Source organism: Camelus bactrianus, chromosome 5 (assembly GCF_048773025.1).
Source record: "Camelus bactrianus isolate YW-2024 breed Bactrian camel chromosome 5, ASM4877302v1, whole genome shotgun sequence".
NCBI classification, from domain to species: Eukaryota; Metazoa; Chordata; class Mammalia; order Artiodactyla; family Camelidae; genus Camelus; species Camelus bactrianus.
Window position 1 is genome coordinate 88,064,734 of NC_133543.1, and position 26,520 is coordinate 88,091,253.

The 26,520-nt window shown below is 41.9% G+C and overlaps 1 protein-coding gene across 1 annotated transcript; it reads right to left on the bottom strand.

The window, feature by feature from the left end:
• Window positions 1-2,032: 2,032 nt before the first annotated feature.
• LOC105064001 (C-X-C chemokine receptor type 2) lies at window positions 2,033-9,372 on the bottom strand. The gene is made up of 2 exons (XM_010948751.3): window positions 9,295-9,372; window positions 2,033-7,877 (listed from the first exon to the last, which is right to left on the bottom strand). The coding sequence occupies exon 2, from the start codon at window positions 7,867-7,869 to the stop codon at window positions 6,799-6,801; it is 1,071 nt and encodes a 356-aa protein (XP_010947053.2). The 5' UTR covers window positions 7,870-7,877; window positions 9,295-9,372; the 3' UTR covers window positions 2,033-6,798.
• Between the last annotated feature and the right edge of the window lie 17,148 nt (window positions 9,373-26,520).

The following is a 26,520-nucleotide window of genomic DNA, read 5'->3' on the forward strand; positions in this document are numbered from 1 at the left end:
CAGGGACCCAGAAGGATACTAGAACTGATCATGCATCTTAAGGATGAGAATGATAACACCATTGTTATCTACAGACCCCATACACAGTGTGGAACTGGAACTGGATTCCTTGCAGAAAGCCAGGAATCAGGGAAGAGCTGGCTCACCCTTACCTGGGGATAGAAAAACACTTGCCAGCTCTGAGACATGACCTCAAAGTGAGCAGCCTGTCCTAGGCTGGGGAGGAAATAGGGCCACCCGAGGGACATCCAGACTTACAAGTCCTGGGAAGAAAATGATGAGGACCCAAATCTGCCCTTTGGAATGGTATGGAAACCTAGGACCAAGAAATAACAATAACAGAAAATGCTATGAATCATGTAACCCAGTAAGGCTCCATCAAGAACAACCATGACACTGCCCCTGTGTAGATGTCTTCAGTATCCAGGATACATACAAGACATCCACGGGGAAAAAATGCTCTTTAATAGATTAGCTCACAATCAAATATTATAAGAACTAACAGCCACTACAATCAACACTCAGCCAATATAGCAAATAGGAGAATTCACACTTGAGGAACCAAAGATAATAAAACAATCTGAATGTGACTTCAAAATAACTATGTTTTCTAAATTCAGGAAATTTTTATATCAAAAATAGAGGATTGGAGGAATGTTTTTATGGCTGCTCCCTTTCAAAAATCCACTAAAAATTACATTTAAGGGATTTTTTTAAAGGGATACTCCCACAAGGTACAAGAACAAAGAGGATGTGAGGGAAAATAAAAGATAAGAGATTTTCTTAATAGAAATCAGAAGGTAGATGTCAAGTGGTAACTGTGTTATCAGATCAAAAAAAAAGACACAGAGACAATTAAAGGAGCTAAAGAAATCTTCACAAAAATCATAACAGCCTCAGAAAGATAAGAGGAAATATTACATCCATGAGGCAAGAAAGAGGTGCCATAAAAGGAAAAATTAGAGAACAAAAAAGCCTATTAGAAATTTAAAATATGAAAGCAGAAATTTTAAGTCCTAATTCAAAGGTTGAGAGATAAAGTTAAGGATAATTTCATGGAAACTGGAAAGATGAAGATACTGAAAAACAAATTAAAAGTGACAAAAAATATTAGAGAGTCAATTGGGGGATTTAACAGCCAAATAAAAGGAGTCAAAAAGGAGAAGGAAAAGTAAAAGGAAAAAAGTATCAAAGAAATAATACAAGAAAATTTCACAGAACCTGAGTTTCCAGATTAAGAGGATTCACCAGGTACTGAGCAAAATGAATGAGAAAAGAACCCCTAATGTGGCACATAATCATGTGTTCTAATACTACAAGGATAAAAAGAATATTCTAAAAGTTCCTAAGAGAAAATTCAGTCACATACAACAGATCAAGAATCAGAATAGCATTAGAAGTGTCAACAGTGACTGTAGAAGCTAAAAGAAATTAAGAAAAATCTGCAAAATTCCAAGGGAAAATGAATTCTGACCTGCAATACAATACTTGGCCAAAATACCAATCACATGCAAGAGTAGAACAAAGACTTTTTTGGAAATTCAAAGTGTCTAAAAGGTTATCTACTTTATATCCTTTCTCAGAAAAATAAGGGAGTAAACCAAAAGTATGATAGCTAACATTTCTATAGCTATATTTATGGTATCATAAGCATTCTTCTAAATGGGGTGTGTGTGTGTGTAATCATTTAATTTAATCTTCATAGAAATTAGCTGAATAACATCATTATCCACATTTTACAAGCAGGTAGAGGAAGGTTAAACGAATTGCCCCTAGTCTCAAAGCCCCTAAGTAGCAGTAGTCTGGCTCCAGAGGCCATGCCCTTAATGAAAGAGGAAATTTTAACACCCACTCATGAAAAGAATATCCTCACCCTGATAAAGGGCCTCCATGAAAAATCTTTGGCTAACATCATATTTAGTAGAGAAAGACTGAATGCTTTATCCCTAAGATTGTGAACAGGGCAAAGATGTCTACTCTTACAACTTCTATTAAGCATTGTACTGGAGAAAAATAAATAAAAGGCATAAAAGGAAGAAATAAAACTATCTTTATTCTCAGGTGATCTGATTGTGTACATATAAAATCCAAAAGAATCTTTAAAAATAAAACTACCAGAACTAATAAGTGAATTTACTAAGATACCAGAATACAAGGTCAATATACATAACTCAGTTATATTTCTACATACTAGAAAGAAAAAACTTTTAAAAATTAAATACCATTTATAGTAACATTTGAATAACCATAAAACACTGAGGGATAAATTTAACAAAATGTGTACAAAATCTATGTACTAAAAACTGTGAAACATTGTCAAGACAAATTAGAAAAGATCTAAATAATTGGAGAATGATGCCATGCTCATGGATTGGAAGACTCAATATTGTTAAGATGTTCATTTTCTCCAAATTGACCTATAGATTCAACATAATCCAGATCAAAATTCCAGCAAAATATTTTGTAGAAATTAGCAATCAGATTCTAAAATTTATCTGTAAATGTAGTTAAAGCAATTTAGAAAAAAAAAGGAGCAGGCCTGAAGAATAATCGTTCAGATTGGAGCAGGGATATGAAGGGCTCAAGGAGAAAGGTCTCCAGGAAAGAAGAATATAGATACAGATTATCTGATGTTTATTACCTTGACATATGGTACTGATGTAATGAAAAGTACATGGAAAAATTACTATCGTTAATTCCAGGGAAAACAAAATTTGTACAAAAAAGGGAAATGTAAACATTTTACCCAACTGTGAGTTATTTTTTTATGTAGTCATTTTAACTTAAACACTGAATGTTGATTTAACAAAAAAAGTGTGGTATTCATGTCCTGGGAGAATGGGGGAGGCAGTGTTTGTGTTTGCTTGGACTGGGGGGTGGAAGCAGGAGAGAGTGCTAAATCCACAGAAGCCAAAATAGGAAGTCAAAAGATGATACCTAAAACTCAGAAAAAAATCTCGAGAGCTAGCAGAATAAAGATGATATTTAGAAATATGTAGACCGTTGTTGAATGAAACAGCTATGAGTGTTGAAAGCTGTTGTCTTTACCTGGGGGGAAGCAGGAAGGGGGACTGCTGCTGGTTTTCATTATAAGCTTTATAAAGCTGTTTTGCTTTTCTTTTTTTCTTTTTTTTTTTTTTGCTTTTTTAAATAATGTAGGGGGAAATACTTTGATAAAAAAGGAAAACTAATCTTAAAAAGTTTGCACTAACATATTCTGCTTATTTTTATTTGTTTCATTCTTTAATTCATTTCTACCCTCAGGGTTGGAAGAAGGATTTTTTTGATTGAATTATAGTTGGTTTACAATGTTGTGTTAACTTCTGGTATACAGTGTAGGGATTCGGTAATATATATATATTCTTTTTCATATTCTTTTTCATTATAGGCTATTACAAAGTATTGAATATAGTTCCCTGTGCTGTACAGTAGGACCTTGCTGTTTATCCAGTTTCATGATATTCTCCTTGTAATTTCAATTGGACAAGATCCTCTGCCCAAGTTCAGTAGATAGTCTGTGAGAATTGTTCCACATGTAGATGTATTTCTGATGTACTTGTGGAAAAGAGTGAGCTCCACGTCCTTCTATTCCACTTCTTGAAGCTGACGACCTCCAGATGAAGAATCTTGAGTTTAAAAACAGACTAGCAGGATGGATAATAGCAGTCACTGTGAGAGCCCAGCTGTTAGTCACTTGTGGCTTTCTGGGTCAAACCCAGAGAACTTTGGTCCCTCTAACCTCTGTGTAGAAACAGCAAAATGCTATACAGTCATGCCTCCTTGCTCTATTGTACTTCTCTTCATTGAAACTTGCAGATATTGGGTTTTGTTTTTTTTTACAAAGGTTGAAGTTTTGTGGCAACCCTTACCTCAAGCAAGTCTATCAGAACCATTTTTCCAACAGCATTTGCTCACTAGTGACCTTTGATGTCACTGTTGCAAAAAGATTATGATTCACTGAAGGTTCAGATAGTGGTTAGCAATTTTCACCAATAAAGTATTTTTAATTAGGGTATGTACATTTTTTAGACATAGTGCTATTGCATACCTGATAGACTACAGTATAGAGTGAATAAAACTTTTTTTATATGCACTGGGAAACCAAACAAATGCAAGCAACTGGCTTTATCTCGATATTCACTTTACTGCAGTGATCTGGAACCAAAACCACAATATAATTCTTGATTAGTGGTCATCTATGGGAAGATATCTCTGGAAAGACCCTTAGACCAAAGCGGAAATTATCATTTTATTTCATCTGCATCTATAAGACTTTCAGCCTCTAAAATACTCTAAGATGCAAGTTGCTGGGAAAGAGGCAGTCTTAAACCACTACAGAATAAAATACAGATTATCAATTAATATTTTTGCTGGAACCAGTAAGAATGGGCCACCACATAAGGAGGCAACAGATAGTAAGGGGGCTGTGGTTGACCAGAAGGGGAACTGTGTAGGGGGAAATAACATAATTCAACATGATAACTTGGGGGCTGGAATATTTTTACCAAGCCTACAAAACAAATTTCCAAAATTTAAAATCAGCAAGCATTGTGCAGAACACACATTCACATCGCAATCCCTGTCCCCCATCCAGTCCATGATGTTTACCCCATCCCTAACCCCAATTCCATCCCTGACTCCCATCTCTGACCCTTGCCCCACTCCTCTCTTAAGATGCGCCGCATCCCTGGTCCCAGCCCCATCCTGAACGTTGAGTTCCTCTCTGAGGTGAGCCATCTCCCTGACCTTGACCAGATATCTAATCTCTACCCTATCTAGTGAACGAAACACCAGTTTTTGATATTTTCATACACCATGTTATTTCAATACCAACATCCTGGTATCTTTACAGGTCTGAAATCCAAACCATTGAGCTATACCCAGAGAACTACACACTCCATTTAAAAATCTAACTGAACAATGTGTATTGTTTGAAGAGAATTCTGACTACATCCCTGCCTTGTTTAAAATACTTCCAAGTTATTTACTGCTGTTGGGTTCCCACTTTGCAGGTTACTAGTGAGGCCAAGCTTCTTTTCAGACATGTATTAGTCATTTGTATTTCCCCAGACCCAGTATGTATCCTTATTTACTTACTGAAGCCCCGATGGAGTTGTCTTTGAGGCAGCAGAGGATAAAGGAAGATAAGCATTGAGTTACACAGTAGAAGAGGTGGAAGGGGAATTAGGGGAGGGAGGGAGAGGATGGAGGTTGCCAGGCCCAGTTCCCAGCCTTCCTCTTTGGATTCTTTCCACATTCTTCTGTCTTCTCTCCTGAATCAAATGTATCTCTTAGGGCTTGAGCCCTTAACTCCTTCCTCACTAACCTGCTTGTAGAGTCTCAAGTATACAGGCCAAGGCATCTCCATCCTGCTCTCAGAAAGAGCATCTTAGACACAGATCCAAAGAAGATGGTGACCCTTCCAGTGATACTGTTTTGCTCCAGCCACTAACTAGACTAAATAGCAATGGCCACTATTATACCCACTAATCCATTCCTGACATTCACTCCATTTCTAACACCCCTTCCTGAGGCTCACCCCCAAATTCATCCCATTCCTAAGCTTTACTCCATATCTGGTCCCAAGCTTATCTCCACCCTCCCTGAATCTCACTCAACCTCATCCTCAGCCTCTCTCTATTTCTGGATCTCTCCCTATTCCTGACATTCATCCTTCTCTGACCATCCACCTTATCACAAGCTGCCATCCCATCCCTGGTCCCCCTAGACTTCATCTCAGACTCCAATCTCAACCCCATTCTGAGTTAATTTTTGTATGTGGTGTAAGGTAAGGGTCCAATTTCCTTCTTGTGCATGTGCCTATCGAATTTTTCCAGCACAATTTGTTGAAAGACTATTCTTTCCCCATTTGAATAGTCTTGGCATCCTTGTTGAAAATCATTTAACCATTTATGCTTAGGTTTATTTCTGAACTCTTTTCTCAGGTTCTCTTTATCTTTTGGCTCCATCAGCCTAAAAACATCGGGCACACTTTTTGCCTCATTGTCAAAAAAGTGGCTGTCTCAGCTCCACACATCATATCTTATAACTATATTCAAAGACAAGAACCAGGTGTGTGTGTGTGTGTTTAAACAGGAATATTTCTTAGGCGTCCCTTGGCCCCAGCAGACTTCCTCTTAAGCAATGGTGCACTGGAGCCACTTTGTACCTGTTTGTGAAAGCAGATTATTACATTTTCTAAATTTCCTGAGCTGGTTGCTAAACACGATCACCCTTGAAATCGGCCACGGTGGGAGCATTTATTTACACCATAGAACATGGCAAATACTACAAATCAGGATGTTTCCCCCAAGAAGAAAGGTTTACCAGCACACTATTACCTTTAAGTCTCAGTAGTCAGAACCAGATGATATGGCCACTCCTGGCTGAAGAGAGTCTTAGAAAGTGAGTGTCTGTCATTCTCAGCCTCTCTCAAGGGACTTTGCTAGAAGGCAAGGAAAGAGAAAGTTGGGGAAGCAACTAATGATGTTTGACATCACTGGTTCCCAATGGTGGAAACTTTTATAGTTACTTAAATGAGTGTCTTCAAAGACTCTCTGCCAGAAGACAGAGGGCTGTGGGCTCAATGGTTGGATGGACCAAGCTCTAGCAGTTGACATGATGATTATGGTAAGAGGTGGGGCCAAGGCACACAATGGGGGCCTGGTAAGGATGTGGCCTCAGCAACTCCCTGTAACCAGAATGGCAGGCTGCCTTGACATGCAGACTGTGAACAGTCAGAGGATATGAAGCTTGGAATGGATGGTGAAGGGAAGGGAAGAGCCCTGTGTGGGGGTCTTAGAGGGTGGTAGAAGTGTTCCCTGAAGAAGAGCCAACAAAGGAAGGCCTGCTGTCCTTGACCGAGAACTCCTTGCTGATCAGGCCATGGATGGCCATGATCCTGAGGAGTCCGTGGCGAAACTTCTGGCCAATGAAGACATAGATGAGAGGATTGAGGCAGCTGTGGAGGAAGCCCAGGATCTCAGTGGCATCCAGGGCCCGGCCTATGTCATTGCGACGCTCACAAGTCTCTGAGATCACCCGCATCCTCATGAGGGTGTCTGCGATCAGGACCAGGTGGTAGGGCAGCCAGCAGAGCAGGAAGACGAGCACCACAGCAAAGATGACCCGCATGGCCCGGTGCTTCTGCCCCATGTGGGCTGCAAACAGCGTGCGCAGGGTGAATCCGTAGCAGAACAGCATGACCAGCAGGGGCACGAGGAAGCCAAAGGTCTGGGGAAGAGCCCGCATCACCATCCGCCATTTTGTTGTATTGGCACCCAAGTCTTCATAGCAGACTGGGCTCGAAAAGGGCGGTCGATAGGCCTCACGGAAGAGGAAGATGGGCAGGGCCAGGATCAAGGACAGGGTCCAGATGCCTAAGCATATGAACTTGACCCAGTGCCGCTTCTGAGTCAGTGTGCGTGTGGCATGGACAATGGCCAGGTAGCGGTCCACACTGATGCAGGCCAGCAGTAGAATACCACTGTAGAAGTTGACTTCCTTCAGGAGTGAGACCGCCTTACACAAGGGTGTGCCAAAGATCCAGCCCTTTGCCTTGGAGGCGGCCCAGATAGGCAAGGTCAAGGCAAAGAGCAGGTCAGCCATGGCCAGGTTCAGCAGGTAGACATCGGTGACAGAGCGGCCCACCCGGCTATATAAGATGACCAGCATCACCAGGGAGTTTCCCAGCAGGCTAAGCAGGAAGACCAGAGCATAGATGACAACCACGGCATACTTGTTGAGTGTCTCAGTGTCTATCTTACAGGGAGTATAATGTTCTTCTGTGGGTGGCGTGCCAGTGATATTTTCAAACTCATAAAACTGCCAATCAGTGTAATTCGAAAAATCTGCCACGAATACAGTCATGGTTTGATCTAGTTGAAAGATTAGAAGGAAAGAAAGATGGTTTAATAACTCAGATTCAAGTCGTTCTCATCATGGATGGGAGCACAGTTACTGGGGTATCTTTTGCTTCTCTGCTGCCTTGGCAACCGAAGATCCCTTCCCTCACCTGCAACCCAAACTTCTTTAGAGATCAGCTTCACCATGCTGTCAACTTCCTGTAACTCTGAGGTCTGCCCTGAGTATGGGAAAAGATGGACTACAGGGGGAAAAATGTATTAAAGGGAAAAAAACGGATTACAGGGAAAAAAAACTGCTGTTGGTCAGCCCAGTAACGGCATCAACTCTACCTAAAACACTACCTCTGTGCTCTCTTTGACCGTCTGCATCCCCAGCCATGTCTGTGCACTCACATGGGAGGACCAGTTTGATCCTACATATTCGGGGCAAGCCAGCATTAGGAAAAGTGGAAGGAGGCAAATCTGCTCTCAGATATCTCTTTCTATGTCATCTTCCCTCCTATGTCCTTCCTGATTGTTGTTTGACCTTCTTAAAATCTGCTGAGGGAAGGAAATGACAGCAGTGGGTTGCATTCAAGTGTACTTTAAGCCTTCTATCGAAAGGAGCAATAAATGTTTTGTTCCTCTGTCTAAAGGAAGTGTTAGCATTTGAGAGAAGTTCCCATCCGGGTCCCTGAAATCACCCCTAAACATCCACAGACTCATCCAGCTGTCTTCAAATATCTTTTTAAACTGTGAAGCATTGGTTGAAGCAAAATCCTACTAGAAGCCCAATATGTAAGAGATAAAAGTTCATCTACTGGGGAAGAAGGAAGGGTTGCTCTCTCTACACAGACAGCTGCTAAGAGGTTCTGCCAAAACCCCCAAGGGTCTTCAGAGAACAATCTGAAAACTTAAGAAAAGTTACCAAGACTGAAAATAAGGGTAGCTGGTATACAGTCCTCATTCTATCCTGATTCTATCATTAATAAGCTGTGTGACCTTGAGCTGGTCCTTTTCCCTCTACAGATTTCCATTTTCTCATCTGTAAATTGAAAAAAACGGAGTAAATAACCCCTGAGTTGCTTCCAGGCCTGAGGTCCTATGAGTTCATTCAGATCCATGTATTTCATTATCCCTGCCAGTAATGCATTTTCACAGCAGACAAAGTCTTAAAGCAAAGCAGTAAACATCCAACTGGGGAAAGTCATCCTCTTCCCCATAAAAAGGAGAGGTATGAAGAGAGGAGGCAAGAAGGCTGTGGCCTCCTTGTCACCAACTACAGCCATAGATGAGATCAGGTTTTACTATACCATCACAAGGGAGGAGGCAGGAAACCAACCGAGCAGAAATCACAGGTCCAAGACAAATGGATGCATTTTCTAGAATAGAGTCAAAGCAAGTCACCCTACCCCAATGACAATTCTGGCAAACAGAGGTGGCTTCCTACCTTAGTCACCAGTCATGTGCATCCAACTGTAAGAACCTGGAGCTCAGAGACCAGAGTGACTTCACTCTGAGAGGGAACTTGATGAATAAAGTGAACTAGGGAAGCCACACTACAGCATGCCACCTCCCTGAGCCCTGCCCACAACTACATTTGGAGAACAGGTTAAGTCAAGTGATCACAGGGCATCAGACACTCCCAGGGTCCATATGTCCAAGCAGGGAAACCAGGCATGAAGATGGAGTTAAGGGTCCATTATCTGAATTCTCCACTCTGTGGATGACTAGTTTTATTCTCTTCTTTTTCTTGCATTTATTTTCATTTGAAAGCTTCCAACTTGCCTGACATGAATAAAGGGGAAAGGACTTGACTTTGTACAGTAGAGACTTCAGAAGGAGTCCCCTGTAGGAAGGCCTTGTGGGAGTCTGCCACTGGGAGGTACTAGAGGGAAACTCAGTGGGAAGGAGATGGAGATTGCCCTTGAGCTGTGATTGGACAGCAAGCACACAATTTTTACTGAAACTCTAAGCTTCTTTGAGGTGGAGATGTTGGTGGAGATTTGGCAGGAGAACTAATCCCCCTCCACTGCCAGCTGCTCCTTTGAACAACCACTGCCAATGAACCATTCTTGATTAGAATGGCCCTGAGGCTGGGGGTCATTCTTGGAGGCTGGGTGGACAACAGGGAGACCACAGGAGCTGGGGCAGCTGGTGAGTGGAGGAGTAGAGGTAATGTCATTCTCCCCGCTCTCAGTAATGAAGGATAGCATCTCTGGGAACCCGCCTTAGCTGCTCCCAGCAGCTGATGTCTGTCCCTTGGCTTTACCTTTGGTAACCACTTCTCCATGACAACATGAAGGCTATTGTCCAGTCATGATGTGTTTACAACTGCAGCCTGCCCCACTAGACAGTGGGCTGCTGGAGACCCTCTCTGATTCATCTTCAGAGCCTCTTCCAGGGAATCGAGGAAGTGCTCACTCAATGGTTGTAGAATAACTGAAGTTAGACACATCTCCTTTGATTCCTGCATCGTGGATCCCCACTGTGACTCAGAGTGTCCATCACTTTCAGTCATAGAGTCTATATAAGGAAGATATGCCTGAAAGTTTCACTTCCATACAGCCAGGCTGGTCTGTCTGTCCTTTCCAAACCGTCTTCTACTGATTAGAGTTAGTGCTAATCTGTGCAAGTGTAAACTCTGCCCCTTCTGTAAATGCCAAATTTATCTTGGCACTGTGCCTACCATTCTGCCACTGGCAAGCATATTTTTTAAACTAAGTCATGCTGTCCTCCTGGATTCTCTTATTATTTATAAGTAATAGCAGGAAGTATAAGGAAGCAATTGCCCTGGGGCTACCCAAGCTTTGCCTTTACAGGTGCTCTGATGCCTAGACTAGAATGGACTTGAAGATGGGGTAGTCCCTGTAGGGAACAGTCATTCCTCCTATTAATCTTCTAGGGAAAATGTAGCTCCTGGGCAGAAAATGGGGAACACAGGAGAAAATAGACTGTCTGGGGTCTGGACTGCAAAAGTCTACATGCACTCAAGTGCAAGCTGAAAGAGTCTTTGCCACAAGGGGGCAGCAGCCACTGGACACGGAAATCTTTGCAAGGAAAGGATCTATTGAGAAAGATCAAAGCAAGAGCGGCCGGATCTAACACCTAGCTCTAAGACCCTCTTTTTTCCTAAGCCCTCAGTCAAGTTGGTTCAGCATTTCAGTTTATTTCAACTAATCACTCGGGTATTAAGGGAGGGTCTGATCCTCCCTCCAGCCTGAGGAGTAAAAGAGAAGGAGCCCCTTCTGGATGAGCATGGGAGTGGCAATGATGGTAGCTTAGGTCTCCAGTGGGAAGATGATCTGGAGGACAAGAGTTGAAAAGAATCTTTCCCTCCGTGGTAAGAAAGAGCATTTCACTGAAGAAGGGGGAAAGGCACATACAGATGAGCTTGGAATAAAATTTTATCCATTTGAAGATGTTTCAGCAAGTTCGCCCACCCAACGTATCTTCTGCACCTCCTTTCCCACTTATAACAGCTCCCTCTTAGATGAATCTATGTTCCTAAGGGGAAAGCATTTTTCCATTCTGTGCAGAACATCCAGTGCCACAAACATTGTTATGACATGTGCAGCTCGAATGCCAGTCCTCTGGCAAAATGTGGAGGACTGTTCTTGCTATTCTGTTTTAGAAATGGCAGCTTCTATGCATAATATGGCTATAATCATATCTATTTCATCCCTCTGTCAGCTTTGATGCCAGCATCAGCATCTCTTCACATCCCTGCAGAAGAATCCACCTGGACCTGGGGACCAAAGTAGAGGCAAGGGAGGTGGAAGAGAAGGGTTCACTCTTCTCCCCCAGTGATGGTCTCCATTGCCATAGTGACACGTTCAAGGGCAAGTTTGTGACCTAAGATGATCCCACTCAGAGCCAAGTTCAGGATGGCTGTTTAATAACTGTGGAAAAGCAAGTATGTAGTCTTGTTGCTGCTGCAAGCCATTTTGCTGCCATAAATGGCCAACCAGGCCAAAGACAAAAACTAACATTTGGAGGAAGGCAGAACCAAGAGAATCACAGAGAAATGGAGCCAGCGTCCTGAACATACCATGCCCAGAGGTCATCTTCTCTGTGTACTTTTCAGTTACAAGAGCCAATAAATTGTCTTCTTGTTAAGACCTGTTCAAGTGGTGTTTTCTGCTACACACAAGCAAAACTGGGCCCAACAGAGAATTCTGAAGCCAACAGTGATCTAGGATGAGAGGAGAGGGGAGGGAATGGCAGCATGTCCTGAAGTCGGGGCTGTGACAGTCAGGACAGCGACAGGACTTGGCAGGGGCGTGACCTGGGCAGGTGCAGACTTCCCAACCTGATTGCCAGGCTCTGGTGGAACCCACAGAGGAACCTGGGAGAACGAGCAGATGAAAACCCACCTGAAGACACTGTCCTGAATGAACTCAGAAATCCTCACAAGGGACCCAGAAACCCCTGCTTTGGGGCCAGGCAGACCATGATTCAAATATTGGCATTCCTTTAACAGTTTATGACCTTGGGCATGTTTCTTAACATGTATCATAATATGCTTATCCTTATCAAAATGGGGATACTTGCCTCATGGAGCCATGTGATGATGAAACAGGACAAGATCACGAGCTCTAAAGCCAAACCACCTCGATGCAAATCCCAGCTCTGCCCCTGGCCAGTTGGGCGCCCTCGGGAAGTTCAGATACTCACTCGGTTTTCTCCTCTGGAAAATGAGAATAAAAGTAGGAGGCAGCTCATAGGATTGCTATGAGGATCAATGAGTTAATACATGTGAAGTGCTTAGCACAGTATCTGGCAGATAATGAATTTTCGATGACATTTTGCTGTCTTTATAAAGACATATTTATACACGACACGACCCCCACAGTGCTGTTGGGGGAATATGTACCAAACTCACTAAACAGTACAAATTCTCTGACCCTGCAATCCCACCGAATGTGAGGGAGGGAAGCAAGGAAAGAAGTAGGAAGGGAGAGAGGATGGAAGGAGCGAGGACAAAGTTTACCAGAAATAAATAAATAAAATCTGATTATATTTCAATGCCCTTCAAACAACTTTTATACAAATGGGTTCTGTACAATGGAACGTTATGTTTCTATTAAACACAATGTATAACTACAATCACCGCTCTGGAAAGATTCCTACAATAGAACGCTGAGTAGAAGTAAAGGTAAGGAATATATATATGAATATATGTGTAAGTGAATCACTCCACTGCACCCCAGAAGTGAGCATATTATAAATCAACTATAATTCAATTTAAAATTTTTTTAATTTAATAAATAAATAAATAGCACTGTGATGGCCGTTTTCCCTCTCTTCACTCAGATCTGCCTGTCCAGCTACGTTTGTGAGCAGATGTCCAGGACTCCTCAACCCTTAAATTACAGTCTCCTCCCCCTCGGGGCCTCCGTGCCACCCACCACCCAGTTCCCTGGTGGTGTACTTTTCAGGCTGGGTTGCACTCATGTTTAGGACTCTTTCTGTTCCGCTGGACTGTGAATAGGCAAGACTCTGACACGGAGGAGTGATGAATAAAGCATCCCTTCCTATCCTCCTCTGTAAAGAACTCTATTTTGCATCCTTAGTGCCCAGCAAAGTGTGTGACATGTACTAGCAGATGCCAAACAGGGAGCAGGTGTGTGACTCTGCAGTCGTACAGGGCCCCGTAATCAGAAGAGCCCTGCCTTTGGGGTCTAATGCTCTGCAGTCATGACCTTGAGATTCTTAATAGTCTTATCTTGGAATTTGTGTTTCATGAGTGAAGTCTGATGGGACAATGGAACATGCATAGGGACTTGGAGCTCAGCTCACGGGCAGTCCCACCTCTTGTTGCCTCCCAGGGATGAGGGGCTCAGCCTCCCATTCCCCCACCCCACAAATGCGCCGAGCCTTAGGGAGTGCATCAATAAATAGCAAATAAAAACACTCTGTCCCATTAAGAGAAACACCATGGAAGAAAGAAACAAGCTCTTTTTTCCCGTGTTTTGGAACAAGGAGCCCTGTGTTTTCATTTTTCACTGGTTCCTGCAAATTATGCAGTCAGCCGGGACACCAAATAAGTATTTGTTAGATGGGTGAGCCATTGAAGGAGGGGAGAGGAGATCAGTGGCAGACTGGACTTTTTACCTGAGCTCAGGTGATGGCAAATCTATCCTTCCAACAGCTCAGACCAGAATGTGTGGACTCATCCTGGCCACATCTTTATTTCTTAAACCCCCAACACTCAATCTATCAGAAAATTCTGCTGACTCTTCCACAATAAATTTCAACTCCTGTTTTCTCATCTCCTCTACTGCCGTTGCCCTGGCCACCCCTTCTCACCTAAACTGCCAAAGCGACCTCCTGGTCTTCCCTGCAGCTGCCCCTTCTCCTCCACGCGATGGCCAGAGAGATCTGCTTATGTTTTAAGTCAGATCATGTCACGCTCAATGTCTCCAAAAATAAATTTTACAGCTTTCATTTTGAGTGTATTTTTTCAGGTTTTTTTTAATTGAAGTATAGCTGATTTACAAAGTTGTGTTAGTTTCAGGTGTAGAGCAAAGTGATTCAATTATATATATACATACATATGTATATACATAATTTTCCAGATTCTTTTCCATTATAGATTATCACAAGATATTGAATATAGTTCCTTTTGCTACACAGGACTTTGTTGTTTATCTATTTCATATACAGTAGTGTGTATCTGGTAATCCCAAACTCCCAATTTATGCCTCCTCCTTCTAAGTGCATTTTAAGTAACTTCACAGTGGAGAAACGTGACAAACACTACCTTCACCAAATGAGGAAGGCTGATGTCGCCAGGGATGTTGTGTGGGTCTCACGTACCTCTGAAATAATGTGAAGAGTAATACATCTGATGTGGTATTCTCTCCAAAACCCATCACCCCGTCTAATCATGGGAAAACATTGGACAAGCCCAGATTGGGGCGTATTCCTCAACTAAACAGTGGCCAGCACTCCTCAACACTGAGGGTCATAAAAAACAAGAAAAGACTCAGCAAAAGTGTCCCAGACCAAGAAGACTAAGGAGCCATGCCGACTGACTGCCCTGGGGAACCCTGGATCAGATGCTGGTTCAGAAAGAGGAGATAATGGAAAAACTAGCAAAATCCAAATAAAATCCGGAGTTTAGTTAAGACTTGTTTTTTAAGTTGTTACCTATTTTATTTTATTGAGTTTTATTTTTTAAATCAGGAATAGGTATTGAATTTAGTCAAAGGCCTATGAAGATAGACCTTTTTTTCTTAGCTATGTTAGCATGTGAATTATATTAATAGTTTTCTAATGCTGAATAACACTTGCACTGGGGGATATATCCTACTTAATTATGAAAAAAAGAGGTGAATTTGATACAAGTCTTTAGGGAGTGGGGGATATAACTCAGTAGAAGAGTGTGTGCTTAGCATGCACCCAATCTCCAGTACCTCCCTTAACAAAAAAAGAAAGAAAAAGAGAATCTTTAACACAGCCTTTAAGCCCTTCTCTATTGCTCCTCCACCTCCTGCCCCTGGGCCACAAACTGGGGGAGGGGGGAGTTAAACAACAGAAAAGTATTTTCTCACAGTTCTGGAGGCTGGAAGGCCATGATCAAGGTATCAGCAGGGTTGGCTCCTTCTGAGGCTGGAGGGAGAATCTGTTCCATGACTCTCTCCTAGCTTCTGGTGGTTTGCTGGCAATCTTTGGCATTCCTTGGTTGTGGAAACATCACCTCAGTCTCTGCCTTCATCTTCACATGATGTTCTCCTTGTATGCATGTGTTTGTGTCCAAACTTCCCCCTTCTTATTAGGGCTCCCTCTGATGACCTCATCTTAATTAATTACATCTGCAACGACCCTATTTCCAAATAAGGTCCCATTTTGATGTACTGGAGGTTAGGACTTCAACATAATAATTTGGGGGGAAGAGACACAATTCAGTCCATAGCATCCTCTAATCACTTCCTCCTTTGTCCCCCAGAGCTCTGCTCCAGCCTTAGGGCATTGCCTCCATCACTCACTCCTCCCGGAATGCTCTTCTGTAGATGCCTCCCCCCCATAAATCCCTCACCTCCTCCAAGGTTTAGCTCAAATGCTACCTTCTCACTGAGACCCACCCTGTCTACCAAGTTACAGCTGCATCTCCCCTGGAATTGTTGGTGTCCCTTACCCCACTTTATTGTAAACATTTTTCTCTTCCCACACTTACCACTGCTGAACCTACTGTATAATCTATTTATCTATTATAAACGCTATTGTTTATTGTCTCTCTCCTCTCTAGAATACGAGCTTCACGGGGACAGTGATCCTTATCTGTTTTGATCACTGTATACGAAGTGCCTAGGAGACAGCTTGGCAATTAGGGTGCCATAAAACCTTGTTGACGTAAGGAAAAGCTAAGGGAAGAAAGATGGATTATATTTCTAGAGACTAGGAGACCTACAAGTGGCTTGCTTTCTGTTTATCTCATCTCCGGCCTCTGGGAAATTACACTGAAGGGAAAGTTGACCCCACCATGACTTCCGAAAGCACAAGACCACTAGCCATGCTGACAACACCTGAGATGAAACGAGCGAAAAAAGAATATAACCCTGGTGGCCAGGGGTTGTAGTTGCAAGATCAATCCAGAAGAGGGCAGCATTACCCTCAGATCAAACTAAACACAGGGTGGAAGGCAGGCGGCCTGGCCAGGCAGGGCCAGGACGGTGCGGTGGGCAGTGAAATAATCCCTGTGAAAATACCCTCTACCCACAGGAAATTGGATTAGGCAGCCAACATGTAGAACCTAACACCACCCTTTAAGATCTGCAAACCTTTTCGCATTCATTCATTCTCCCTTTAACATCCTCCCAAGATGAGAGTTTAGCAATTGCCGGAGGGGTGGGCATGGTTTGAGATGACCAGTTGAAGTTCATCGCTCATGTGGCCATATCTCAACTGGTCACAGGCCTCAGGCACCTAATAGTCCTGTCCCCGGGGCCATCCCCCCCTTACTCCACAGACTCTTCCTTCAGACCAGTGGTTCTCAGCCTCCTTGCGTGAACCCACACTTTTAAACACAGCACACTTAGACACACTCGGCAAAGCAATTAAAAGGTACATTTAAGAAAACTGGAAATCCTTTGACAGTTTTCTTAGAGCTCACTTTTTGGTCCTCCAACACTGTTTTAGTCATCTCGGGCTGCCATCATAAAATGCTGTAGACTCAGTGGCCTAAACAACAGATATTTACTTATTTCTCGATTTTGGAGGCCAGAAGTGGGATCAGCATGCTGCCCTGGCCAGGTCCTTGGTGAGAGCTCTCTTCCTTGCTTGCAGACCACTGCCTTCTCTGCAGCTAGAAGTGTCCTCACAAGGCAGAGAGAGAAAGCGTTCTGGCCTTTTCTTCTTATAAGGATGCCAATCCCATCATGGGGGCCTCACCCTAATGACTTCATCTAAACCTAATTGCTTCCCAAAGACCCCAGCTCCAAATACCACCACAGTGGAGGCTAGGGTTTCAGCACACAAATTTTGATGGTCCTGGTAGATTCAATGTCTGGGGAAGACCGCTTTGTTTATACTACAACTTTTGTTACTTTTTTCTAATTCTACTAAAATGTAACCACAGGAAGTGATCTCCATTAAAGTGTTTTATTCTTCAAAAAACAAAAAGAATTTTGAAGGGACGCAAACATTCAGCCTGTAACCAGCACCATGTTGGTTAGAATGATCCCTTTCCTGATGGCGCTCTCTTACATAGTGATGAGGGGAGGTTCTAACAAGTGCTAACAAACTTCTGTCTTTAACACGCTCCTTTTCTCTTACACGCAGCCAGCTGCACCAAGCTCTATCCTGGGTCTCAATCAGCATAATCAACATTCTGTCTGACAGACGTGGCTGCCAAAGTAGTATCCTTGGTTGCGGTACAAATAAACGGCACAAATGTTTACTTGGGGGCGGAGGGGTTGGAGATGGGAACTGGGCAGATGGGAGACAGGTGGGAGGAAGACTTTTCATTAATAGCTTTCAATATTTTTTTATTTTTGAAACATGTGACGTTGGTCCCCTTAGAAGTTTTAAATGTGAAATACAATCTTAACATGTTAAAAATGAATAACTTAACCATGGGGGTGGGAAGTATGTGGTGCTTCTGGGAGCCATTCTTGAAGCTCTGGCATCTGCAGCTGTATGTCTGCTGTCTCATCTCCCATTCAGAAAGCCAACTCCAGGAAGCATCTTCTGGGGTCCAGGGCCAGAGACCTGTTGCTTCTCTTAGTTCGCGTCACTCCAGACCCTTGACTCCAAATCCACTCACCCTGGACTTTCTTGGTCCTTGTCTATTTCCGGTCACTGGTCTGTCTAGCTGCCTACAGTCTCAGTCCCTCCACTGCAATCCAGGGCGTCCTGGCCTCTCCTCTTCTCCCACTAGGCCTTCTCTGTCTGTGTTGTTTCTAGATGCAATTCCAAATATCTCCACAAATGTCCTCCCATACTCTCCTAGGCACCAAAGAAACCCCACACCCTGGATTTTAAACTCACCCTGGCAGTGAATTCTCATTGACTCACCTGGAATATTGAAACCCAACTACTTGTCCTGGCAACATTCCTGTTTTCTTTCAAAGGCCCTTGATTTATACTTGAATATACATAGTATAACCAGCTTCCTGCTCAAATTACCTCTCCCAGCTCCAATTCCGCAGATCCAGCCAGCCTGCAGATGAGTTTCCTTGGCTACACAGGGTTGGTTTCCTTGTTTGTTCATTTTAATTAGAATTGATTCTCCACTTACTACAATTTAGACTTTTTCACATTTAAAAAAAATCTGAATCTCTATGCTCTCTTCTAAAATTTGGAAGATAGGGTAATACTGAGTCCATGGCAAAAAATCAGCTGAAGTTGGTACAGAAAAGAGATCCTAGAAATAGAACCACACTCACACCATCATTTGATTTTCAGAAAAAGTACCAAAGCAATCAAATAAGGAAAGGAAAATTTTACACAGAAAATGGTGGTGGAATAACTAGATATGAGAGAAGTATAAACTTTGACTCCAGTATTATACACAAACATTATTTTGAGATGAATCATAGGCCCAACTGTAAAAGCTAAAACTGCAAAGCTTTTAGAGGAAAATGTGGATGAATATCATGACTTGGGGGTAGGCAAATTGTTTTTACAAATCAAGGAATGCAATAACGTTTCATTTTTTTTTAATTAGACTTTGTCAAATTTTTAAATTCCTGCTCATCAAAAAGACACCATTGTAAAAATAATAAACAAGCCACAGCCTGAAAAAAAAATTGTAAAACACATATGTGACAAAGGACTGGCAGCCAGGGTATACAAAGCATTCCAAAAATAATAAAAGACAAACAACCCCCACAAAATGGACAAAGATTTGAACAGATATGTCACAAAAGGCAGTATATAAATAACCAATGTGTATATGAAAAAGTGTTCAACATTGTTGGTCATCACGGAAATACAAATAAAACCATAATGGAAATACCACTACACAATCACCAGAATGACTCAGGATAAAAAAGAGTAATAATATCAAGTGCTGGTGAGGTTGTGGAGCAACCGGAACTTCCATATATTGTTGGTGGGAACGTAAAATGGTACAACCAATCAGGTAAAAGTTTTGACAGTTTCTTATAAAGCTAAACATACTCCTCCTCTATGACCCAGCAATTCCATTTCTAAGACTATACCAAGTAGAAGTGAAGATACATGTTCACAAAAGTATTTGTACAAAAATATTAGTAGCTTTATTCATAATAGCCCAAAACTAGAAATGGCCCAAGTGTCCACCCATAGAAGGATGGATAAACTGTGGCATATTCCTACCCAAATGCAATGGAATGCTTCTCAGCAACAGAAAGGAAAGAACCATTGATACACTCAACAACTTGGATGTATCTTTAAAACTTTATGCTGAGTGAAAGAAGTCTTACACAAAAGAGGACATACGGTAAGATTCTGCTTTTATAAAATTGTAGAACAGGCAAAATTAATCTATAACGAAAAATAATCAAAACAGTTGTTACCTCAGGGGGATGCATGCAGAGACAAACTGGGGAGGGACATGAGGGCACTTTTAGGAGTGATGGTGGTGTTTTCTATATTGGGGATATTTCTCAATGGGGGTTGAGATAACAGGAGCACGTATTTGTCAAACTTAGTAAATATACCCTGAAGATCTATGCACTTCATTGTATATAACTTTTACAGCAAAAAAGAAAGAAAAGGAAAAAAGAAGGAAAAAATTTACAGCAAAAGAAAAACTTATAAACAAATATTAACCTCTAGTTAATGCTACACATACTGATGTATTTAGGGAAAGGTGTACTGCTGTCTGCAATTTACTTTGAAATGTATTAAAAAAAATAAAATGGATGAATGAATATAAGGATGGCCAAATGGATAGATATGAGATAAGTAAAATGTTCGTAGTAGAATCTAGACAGTAGATAGACAGGTATACCCTGTAAATTCTTTCAATTTTGCTATGCGTTTGAAATTTTTCACAATAAAATGCTGGGGAGGCAGATCAGCTGGCATTCAGTCTTGGCTAACTCCTTTAAGCAGGGTGTACACCCTCCAGTTTGCCACACTTCCCACCCTTCCTTATTGCCTCATGCCCATACTGCTTCACATTACCTGCACCCCTCAGTACAGGGATGTTTTATCCCAGACACGTATGGTTTTCCTCGTGGTTATTACATAAATCTCTGGAAGAGGCAGAATAGCATTGTACCAATTCCACCACAACAAGTTTTGTGATCTTGGGCTCATTAATTCTCCTCTGAGCCCCAGTTTTCTCATCTTTAAGATAAGTGAAGTGGTGAATGCAAAGTTTTTAGCACAAGGTGGGCACCAGGTAAATGTTGACTATTATTATAGAGTTTAATATATTGACCTTATAAATGTAAACAGAATAACAACTACATTTTACAGTAAGAAACTCTATAGAGTTTAGACTCACATGGTAAAGAGTAGAAACAATATTTTCCTGGAAATTGTCCTATTTGCTTTCACTAATTTTCTCTCACATAGGAAAAGTTATCTTTTTTCAACAGTTGTTTAACAAGCACCTACTTAGAGACTGCAATAGAGGCTTCAATGAGGTAATTGCAACAATAAACATATGCTCAAGCTCCAAAGGGGGCAAGGAAACTTCAGGGAAGAGGGAACATTTGAGATGGGTCTTGCAGGATGGATAGGAGTTTTCCAGGTAGAACTGGGGAAGGAGGGTTGTCTAGGCAGAAAGAAAACACATGCAAAGGCACTAAGCAATGAAAAATCAATGGGATCCTCAAATTTGACACACAGTTTGGATTTAGATCCCAGGGAAGGCAGAAAATAAGACTAGAGTGGAAGGCAAAGACTGAATCACACCCTGTTTGTCATGTTACAGAGTTTGAGTTTCATGCTGCAGATAAAGAGCCTCTGTTACATTTTAGGAAGATACTTCTACAGCAGAGCAGGGCTAGATTGACAAGAGAGAGACCTGAAGCACGGAGACCAGCGAGGTACCAGTGCCGCCCATTGCTCAGAAGAATTGCCTGGGATGCTTATTAAGCATACGGATTCCAGGGCCCCAGCCCAGGCCTATTGACTCAGTGTCCAGGGAAGGGCCTGGGAATCTAGATGATAAACCAGTACTCCAAGTTTTCCAACAAGCTTGGAAAACACCAAGTCCAGGAGATGGCAGCCACCACCCACTAAAAGAGAATGAGGCCTGAACTGAGGCATTCTGGGAAGGAAAGGGGGCATATTACAGCGTGATGTAGAGGAAACAGTCTCCATAACATGGCGAGGGTTTGCATGTGGGGGTGGTGACTTCTTGGCATGACTGCACAGATGATTCCATCATTTACCAAGATGGGGAATGAAAGAAAAAGTTAGGTTTAGGGAAAGGAGATAATGACTTCTGCTTGACCAGGATGAATCAACATGTTGAGAGTCAGCACAGTCTTGGTGGTGGTTAAAGCCTTGCCTGGGTGAGGTCACCAATGGAGCAACTCTGGCGTGAGAAGGGAAGAAGGCTTTTGCTTTTTCTCATGCTTCTCAAACAGATCTGTAACTTGAATGTCTCACATGCTCCAGCCACGTTAAATTGTAGTCAGGAAAATCAATTACACGCATAAAGTTGGGAAGTGGGCAAGCAGAAAACTAAACATTCCCTAGGTCTCTGAAACCCAGATGCGTAAGAGGGTCAGGCTGCCTCCTGCCTTTTGACATAAGCCAGGGACAGAGCTGATGTCTGACATTGACAGACCCCAAGGGAAACTCCATCTCTCATGTATTTATTCCTTTGTCCTCTTGTTGCTATTTAAGGAATAAACACTCCCCCTTTAAAGAGGATCCTCCTAGAAATACAGAGACAGCATAAAGAATATATTAGTTGTCAGAAAACTTAGGTTAAAGTCACATGAAGTTGAGCAACTTAACCACAGAATTTCTTTTTCCTTGTGTGTAAAATAAGGATTATAATAACTGCTGTAAAGAACAAACTAGAAAACACACTTTAACCTGTGTCAAAAACTCCACTCATGGGTATAACGAATAGAAACCCACTCCCACAAGCTCACATCAACGGTGGGTTTATGGAAATAATACAACAGGCAATCTTGCCAACTCGCAAAAACAGGAAACGAAGTATAGTTTGTCACTTAGGGATTGGAGCTGAGAGCCTGATATGACTCCCACTGCAGCATCTCTTTGGGGCCAGATGGTCTCCCATCTCTGCTCCTCTCTGCAGATCCACACATTCCCACGTGGCAGACACTGCAGTTGTTTATCCACTACCTGTTCCCCTTCCTCTTATGTTGAATATGTGTGTGTGTGTATCTTCATAGGAACATACAGGAATCTGAAAGGATAGACCTTAATCAAATAACAGTGATTACTTCTAAGGAAGTGACTAGCATATAATATTATAGTGTCCTTCTAATTAAAAATAAGTAGAAATGGATAAAATTTGAAATAAAAAGTGAGAAACTACAAAGTAATAGAGAAAACAAAATTTTTTCAATAATTTTGATGTGACAGCTTTCTTAGCACTATGCCAATGACAAAAACCACTTTTTAAAACAAGATTAAGAAAACTGACATGAAAATGTAAAATCTCTACATAGCAAAGCAAATCAACAGCATAGCTAAAAGACAACTACAAAATGGAAAAAATGTTTGCAACACAACGGAGAAAGTAGTATTATTAAACCATGGATTACTTAGAAATAGATAAGAAAATTACAAGCCAAATAGGAAATGAGTAAAAGACTCGAAGAAGCACTCCATAGAAGACTTGCAAATGGCCAAAGTTCATATTCAAGATGTCCAACGTCACTAATAATCAGAGACAAGCAAATTAAAATGAGATTCATTTTTCACATAGATAGACAGGATTAAAAAGATTTCTAATAGCCAGTTGTTGGCAAGACCATGTGGAAACAGGCACTCTGACATCCTGTTGATAGAAGCCCTTTGGAGGGCAATTTGGAGATAAGTATCAAAATATGAAATGTGCATATGTGCTGCCCTCCTCTAAGTTTATTTTAAGAAAATAATGGTGCTGGTGTGCAAAGTTGTACTGATAAAATAGTAACAACCTAAATGGTTATCAGAGGGTTTTTGTTAAATAAATGTATGAGACTCAGAGGTGTTATGGATACCAAGCAGGTGTTATGAAAGATAAGGATGGTCTTTACATATTGACACAAAGGATATAATGTTAAAGTGAGAAAAACCACTCACAGTAATTCCAAGTGTAAGGTGATCCTCTTGTTTAATATGTAACCTACTGGCAGGGTGGATGCTCATCTCTGTAGGGGAGAATTTCAAGGGAAATCTTCTATATTATTTACATTTTTTATAAGGAGGATGTGTTACCTGTATGATAACTAAAGTCAACAAGTATTTCATTTTGAAAAATCAAGGAAGACATTTGCTATTTATGCTGTCCTTCAGAGGATTTCTGTGCAGATTCTTTTATTCAACAAATATTAAGTTTATCATGTGAAAAGTGGTGTCTCAGGGATTGGGTGGATACAGAAGACAATTGGACCTGAGCCCTGGAAACCTTCTCTACTTCCTGACTCTAAACCAACACTATCACTGAACCCACCCCATGCCTTTCTCCTTCCTCCTACCACAGTGGAAGCGCTGTCCCTTGGCCACCCCAAAGCCAGTTTGTGCCCTAGGGTCCATCTCCCCACCATTTTCTAACAAGCTTCACACCATTAATCTTAGCTTTATCTTCAGCATCTCCTTCTCTCCTGCAGCCTACTTATCTGCAATGAAAACTATTCAAGCCTCTTCCATTGGAATAGAGGGAGGGAAGGCAGGGAGGGAGGGAGGGAGGAAATGGAAGGAAATGGAAGGAAGGAAAGAAGAAAGGAAAGAGAGAAAGAAGGAAAGGAAAGGAAAGGGGGAAGGGGGAAGGAAAGAAGGAAATAAGTTCTGGATAGAAAGATTTGGGAGGAGGAAGAAGGAAGGGGAGAGGAGGAGAGAAAGGGAAGTAAAGAGACCTCTTGAGCATATTCTTTATTCTTAAAGAAATGTGTTAGCGTGACTATAAAAAAAAAAACAAAAAAAAAAAAACATGGTAGAGAAAGCAGTATAAAAGCAACAGCACAAGACAGGCGGAGAAGGTGATCTCTCCCACTCTGACCCAGAGAGCTGGCCCAGCCCCAGCACCTCCTTGCACTGCCCTCTCTCAGCGTCAGAACCTGGCTGATCTCTGGAGGATGACACCTCTTTCCAGTTATCTCTAAATGTCTCCCCGGCAACAGCCAGACTTCTAGAAAGATTTGTCAGCTTGCCCTCTCTTGCCTCGCCTCCTGTCCACTCCTCAGCCCTACCGGTCCACCAAAACCAGTTCTCCCCATGGACACCTCTCAGTCCTGTCTCATCTTCTTAGGAGACTTTGGCACCATACTCTTGTGCTTATCCTTTCTTGGTATCCTTTGGTAATGTTTCCTTTCTAGCCTAACCTCTTGGCACTGAAGCTCCCAGCACTCAGTCCTGAGATACTTGCACTCTTCCTTCTGCCCTCTTATCTAGGCAGCCCCATCCACGGCAGTGTGTTCATCACTGTACAGACACCAGTGACCTCCAGGAGATACCGGCTCATCACTACCTTCACTTGGATGTCTCACAGATTCATTCATTCATCTGTTCTTTCATTCTATTGAGCACCTTCTATGTGTCAGGAACTATATCAGGTACTAGATAAAGAATGAAAAACAGAATAGAAATCCTTCATGCCCTTGAGCTGCTTAACCTGAAATGAAAACAGTTGAGCTCAAGATCTACCCTCAACCGACATGCTCCTCCATGCTCTCATCTCAATCAATGACACAATTTCCACCCATCTGCTCAAGGCAAAAATCCCAGTTGTTAGAGCTGGCATTTTGCCTTCCCTTATCCTACCTGTGCGGGACACACTCTAAAGTGATACCCCTCCAATGACCTGTGACTTTGTATTAATCCCTTTCCCTTGAGGCAGAATCAGTGACTTGCTTCTAATCAGTAGAATATGGCCAAGGTGACGGACGTCAGCCTCTTGTTTAGGCTGTGCTACAATGAAAGGGTGACAGGATATCATTCCCATGATTGCAGCATAAGACTCCATCCTGCAGACTGAAGTGAGAGAGACATCCTTGTTGGCCTTAAAGAATTAAGCTGTCATATTTGTCAAGGAACCATGAAGGAAGGGCCTGACAGCCATAAAAAGGGGACCCCAGTGCTACAGTTGCAAGGAGATGTATTCTGCTAACAATCTGAGGGAGCTTGGAAGTGGATCTTTCCCCAGTTGAATCTCTGATGAGACCTCACCCCAGTCAGCACCCAGATTAAAGTCTGGTGAGACTCTGAGCAGAGGACCCACTCAAGCTGTGCCTGGACTTCTAACCTATAGAAACTGTGAGCTAATAAATGGGTGCTGTTTTAGGTCACTAAGTTTCTGGTAACTTGTTACTCAGCATAGAAAACTAACGCAGCACCTAGTCAATCCATCACCAGAACTTTTTGATTCCTTCACTGAAATAACTCTCAAAAACACCCAATTCTCTTCATCTCTGCTACTCTACCCAGAGCAAACTGTCATCTCCTACCCTCTTAATCTCCCTGTCACATTTGCTCCTCCTGCCAGAACTGGGCCAAGACCTGAGAGCATCCCAAGCAAATAAATAATTTTGGCATTTCTTCAACTCAACATTTATTCAGTAAAGATGAGGAAAAACTGTCTATTAATAAAAGTGATGTGTTTCTCTTTTTATGTCAAAATTAGAGGATATATATGTGATTTTCTAAAGCAGATAACATCTTGGGAGGCACACGAAACCACTCAAAGTTTACATAAATCACTAATTTCCTATAAATAGCATAACTAATTGCATTATTCATATTTAGACTTTCAGCTGACTATATTTAATGACAGTTCTTGGCTGAGTCATCTCAGGTTTGCAGGCACAGCTTGTATATGTCTATCATAAGTTTTTTATTTTGATGGAAAACAATTCATATATTTTTTCTTTTGTTGCTTCTGCTTTTAGTGTCAAGTCTAAGAATCCATTGCCAAATCAGAGGTCATAAAGATTCTACCCTTATATTTTCTTCTAATAGTTTTATAGTGTTGGTATTTGTAATTAGATTGTTGATCCAATTTGAATTTGTCTTTTGTACATAGAGTGAGGTGAGGGTACAATTTCAT